Source organism: Buceros rhinoceros, unplaced genomic scaffold (genome assembly GCF_000710305.1).
Source record: "Buceros rhinoceros silvestris isolate BGI_N320 unplaced genomic scaffold, ASM71030v1 scaffold31408, whole genome shotgun sequence".
Lineage (NCBI taxonomy): Eukaryota > Metazoa > Chordata > Aves > Bucerotiformes > Bucerotidae > Buceros > Buceros rhinoceros.
The window spans coordinates 2669-7755 of NW_010429073.1; the positions used below are offsets into that span (position 1 = coordinate 2669).

General features: G+C 52.4%; 1 protein-coding gene across 1 annotated transcript; it reads left to right on the top strand.

Annotated features, from left to right (window-relative positions):
• Positions 1 to 324: 324 nt before the first annotated feature.
• Positions 325 to 2005, top strand: DDA1 (DET1 and DDB1 associated 1; the record flags this gene model as incomplete). Its single annotated transcript, XM_010142522.1, has 4 exons — positions 325 to 405; positions 822 to 873; positions 1188 to 1249; positions 1748 to 2005. Coding segments are annotated over 4 exons (306 nt in total), but the record flags the coding sequence as incomplete, so codon positions are not given.
• Positions 2006 to 5087: the final 3082 nt, after the last annotated feature.

The window sequence follows — 5087 nt, forward strand, 5'->3', positions numbered from 1 at the left end:
TCCTCTGTCTCTGCTGTGAGAAGAGGGTCTCTGCTTTCCTCCTGACCTCACCACATTCTCCTCCCACCCTCCTCTTCCACTCTGGAGAAGGAACTTCCTGTTCCGCGATGCTGTGGCTGAATTAAACGGAGAGGGACCTTGGCAGGGCTCTTGGCAAAGAGCTTTATGGGTCTCTGTGATCAGTAGCCAACACCTCGCTGGCCAGGCCCGAGTGGCTCCTGCAGTCCCTGCAATCTCCTTCAAGACTAACCTCGAAGCAAAGAGCTGCGGGAATGTCGCTCTGTCTGTCCTCACCTCCTTTGTTTGTGCTCTGTGTCGCTGCAGGCCGATTTTTTGAAGGGATTACCCGTCTACAACAAGAGCAACTTCAGCAGATTCCATGCGGATTCTGTATGTAAAGCATCGGTACGTATCGCCGCATCTCGGCCCTTGGGGGGAAGGTTTTCTTGCACCGCTCAAAGGGAAATAGCCTTGAAATGAGCATTTGGTTTCTTAAAAGCCACGTGTGATCAGAGCTGACCGTTCTGGGGTGAGAGCAGCACGGAGAACCTCCTGCTCGCTGGTGAGGAGCGTGGCCTTGCAGCAGCCAAACCACAGCCGTGGTCCTTGCTTTATGATACGCCCTTAACAGTCTCACGTCCCCCAAAACACCTGAAAACTGAACATGCTGCATTTTCCAAAAGCTGTAGACGCCCGCTGTCACCCAGCAGGGCAGAATATCTTAGCCTGTGCCGAGGCGGGCCTTGTGGTTGGTTTGGCTGTGCCCGGGTTAACAATCTCTGTGCTGGCTGTGGCCGGTAACTGCTGTGATTCTCCTACAGAACAGGCGGCCGTCGGTGTATCTTCCCACGAGAGAATATCCCTCGGAACAAAGTAAGTCTGTCCCGCTCAACTCGGAGGGGTTTAACAACCTTTTTCTGGTCTAGCATTAAACATGTGGTGTAAGCATAATCTCCTTTACTCTACACCTCAGGTGAGGTGCTGGAGTTGGGCTGTCACCTTGGTGATTAGCAGGCCGCACCCAGTTACCGGTTTTTGTGTTTTTTCCCTCATGACAAAGTGGTGGGTGTTCCCCCACGCTGTCCTTTCATTAAATCATGCCAGGCTGGGGATGGGAAGCGATTGTTGCGCCACTGAAGTCGTTTTGAAAATGTCCTCAGTGTGTTTCTCTCTTGTTTTCTTTGCAGTCATAGTAACAGAAAAGACAAATATACTCTTGCGTTATTTACATCAGCAGTGGGACAAAAAGGTACCCTCCTCTTTTCTTAATGTTAACGTTTTGTCTTGCTTTGCTGCCTCCGGCTAATCAAGCTGATTATTAACCACAATCAAAATATCGAGGATTAATTAAAGTGCAAACAGCACTTCAGCAAAAAGGTCATGCGAGGAGGGTCTGGCTCTGCACATCACTTTAAAAAGCCCTTTTTTTTATTTCAAAGTGAGGGCCATTAACTCACTGTTTAGTCCAGAACCTGGGAGTCTGCTGTTCCGTCTCCCACGTGCTGCCGTTTTCCCTTGTGACCTCGGCAAATTGGTGTCCCCGCGGGTTTAGTCAACGGTGGGTTTAGATCCACCCTCGGACGTGAAGAACCATCTAGAAGCAGCACCTCCGGGCACAATCCCCTGTGGAGTTTGTTCCGCCCTGTCGCTGAGGTCGCTGCACCCGAGAGCTCGTATGAACGAAAACGGGCAGCAGCTCCCAGCAGGGTCGCGGAGGGTTTCACTGTGGCTTTCTCTGTCCAAACAGAATGCGGCAAAGAAGAGAGATCAAGAGCAAGTGGAGATAGAAGGTGAGAATTCGGCGCCGCCACGGAAAATCGCTCGGACAGACAGCCAGGATATGAACGAGGACACTTAAACTCTTGGCTTTCTCCTCTACTGCTTTGCAGGCGCTTCCTGTTTTGTCTCAAAGTGTGTAAATTTTGCCCCTCGCCCCATCTCTCACCCCTCCACTACGCAGCCCAAACCACTTCTGACTTCGCAGGAGCCAATGTATTTATTTTTTGTTTTTCTCTCTCCATTTTTTTATTTATGCCGTTCGAAGCAGTGGTGGAACAGCTCAGTAAACCTGTAGTATAACCTTAGTTCCTCCTTTCTGAAAATACACACTGTCACTTTCACAGGTTTTTGTTGAATCTGTTACTAATCAACCAGGTCTGGCTGGAGGAGAAGGGGGCATCTCAGAACCCTCCCGCCATCCCGGCGTTCCCGTCCCTCTTCCTGTTTACATCTTACACGTGGGTAACTCCTCCTTGGACGAGCCCGGTCCAGCCGTAAGTGTGGGGCCTCGCTGTTTTTTTTCTCAAAATACCCTGAAACTGGCACTGCACTAAAACAAAACCAATCAGGGGCGTCATTTAGGGTTCCATCGGTCTTAGCGAACGTGTCGTCAGCTTGATGTGTCCGTCATGTCCTTTGGGCTGCCCTGCCGGGGCCGCGGTTCGGCAGTGTACGTTGTCTCGTGCGTCGGTGCTCATGGAGAATTCGAGTGAAAGGTGTGTTGCTCTTAAGTTCTAACCATGTCCTGGTCTTCGCTGGTCTGTGCAACCTCGCCGCTGGGATTGAAGGTTGTCTCCTCCTGTTCCGGGTGTTCGATCAGCAGCATCTTGAAGCTGATGTGATGGAGTTGGGTTGACACCCGGAAGGTGCCGGAGGAGCCGGGAGCACCTTAACAACTAGACCTAGTTCTTGGTCTCAACTGCCGGCTCTGAATAATGGTACGTGGTGTTTCCCTGCATGTCCCAGGTGGAGCCAGGACTCGGAGCTGGTCAAACTGTGAGCTTCCATGGTCTCTGGTAAGACCACTCTCTCTTGGACTGTGACAGTTCAGTGCCTGTTGCCCATCATCCTTCACTGACTCTCTGGTAAGAGCTGAAATGGAGACCCGTAAGTCGTCTGGGGGGTTTGGAGGTTCATAGACTGAGAGGAAACGAACGTCGTCACCCAAAGGGGACAGGAAAGGTGTAGCTTAGTGCTGATGTCTCGTCTGCTTGAGCCTGAGGAGCTGACTTCACACTGTGCTAGTTGAAACTGTGGCATGTAGAGCTTGTTTCTTTCCTCGTTGACAAATCCTCGTCACCAAGAAGCCGTCCGGATGTGTCTCCAGATGTCCTGGATAAACCTCGTTCTGCAGCGGCTGCCAGCTTTGAGGGTTTCCCTGACCCTTTCTCCGCGGCATCCCTGCGGGGATCCAGGTTTGGGGGAGAAGGGGGATAAACTGCTGCTGACAACGGCTCGGTGGGAGGCAGGGCCTTTGGAAGAGCAGGACACAGCTGACGCCGTGACCTACGTGTACCTTACGCACCGAGTGTGTGATGCAGTGAGTGAATTTAACTGAACACCCAGTAATTTAGAACTTTGGGTCTGCCTTGAAAAAAATGCTTTTGCTAACGGCAGTAACCTCCAAATTACTGGAACGTCACTGAAAACGCTGACTGTGCTGATGAAGATAAACCACCCTCGGGTTTCCGCGTGGTTTGCAAGAGGACTCCTCTGAAAAGCGCTGTTGATGCAAGACATTGACTGAAGATGCTCCCTTCGCAAGGGTTTTAGGAAGCTGAAGAATCCTTCGAAGATCTGTGAGATCCCAGCCCTGGGGTGGTGAAGTGTGAGCAGTTGTGTGTGTTTAGCAAAGCTGGAGAGCCTCAGCCTCGCAGCCGTGCCTGCGCAGAGCTCTCTGTAACCCTTGGTGGGTCCGGCAAGGTGTGAGCTCTGCCGGCTCCTCCGCCAGCCGGAGCCGTGTCTATTAAAGAGAGTTGGCCGTTCCCTCCTGTCGCAGCCGCAGTCCTTGGTCCCGCCGTGTCTTGCTTGGTCCTGGGGAGCCTTTGAAACCTTTCGCATCTTGTCTGGAGGTTCAAGTTGCCTTTTTAAAATAGCAGCGGAGAAACAAGTCTTGAGAGCGTTGTTGCGCGCTGTGGTGGTGGCGTGGTGGCTGCGTACGAGCAGCGAGGATTTCCCATGCCCACGGGGAGCCTTTCTGCCTCCCGTCCCTCCGCCTCCCGCTCCCTGTCCGTGCCGCTCGCGCTGTTGATCCGTAGTCACGTCTGTTGAGCCCATAGTAAGTGCGTCGGGTTTGACCATTGCACGGAAGATCTTACTTGCCTAACTGTGACTTCCTGGTGCCTTAGTGCATTGAAAACAACAAAAAAACGCTGAGAAGAACCAAACCCTGGGTTTTTGCTGACCACACTTTGTATAATCCCCAGCTCCTCCGGCTTCCAGCTCTCTCGGTACAAAGTGACTGAGAGTTTGTGACCCTCAGGGGGTTTTGTACCTGTCTGCAGCGGCGTTTTTACTGTTTCTGTTACCAATGTGTACTAAAAGTTTGGTTTTTTTAATGAAAACTTGTGATACTTGTCAGAGGTCAGAATTTTGGGGTTTTTTAGTTGAATAGTGCATCTTTTCTCTGAAGTCAAAGCAGCAGGGATGCGCTTGGTGGGGAGGTGATGATGAGCCCGTGACCGAGCAGCCCCTCCAGCGCTGCCCTGTTGAAGAGCTGGTGCCCAGCGTGGGTGGTTGGGGGTAGGTTAGAACTTCACCTAGCTGGCACTGGCACCGCCTTTTTCTAACGACAACACACCGGCGACTGACGTGCAGAAGGGGAGTGCAGTTTAGGTTAGTACTTCATCGCTGCTTTTTGGTTTTTTAGGGGAGAAGTAGGAACAAAAAATCCTCGTGTCAGAGTTAGAGATGGGAAAACGTGGAGAGAAGGGACAGAGTTCAGAAGGTCCTGTGAGTCCCCAGAGCCAGGGGGGTTCACGTCACTTGGCTCCTGGTTTGGTTTGTCAGGGGATGTTCAGTCAGCTCACATTCGGTTCTCGGGGTCTCTCTGTTCCTGTCCTTGGAGGTTTTTCGTAGCCCTGACGATGCCGTGAGCACCCCGCGCTGCGTCAGGTGTCACCCGGTGAGCGCTGGGGCCTGCACACACTTGGCTCCTGGTTTGGTTTGTCAGGGGATGTTCAGTCAGCTCACATTCGGTTCTCGGGGTCTCTCTGTTCCTGTCCTTGGAGGTTTTTCGTAGCCCTGACGATGCCGTGAGCACCCCGCGCTGCGTCAGGTGTCACCCGGTGAGCGCTGGGGCCTGCACA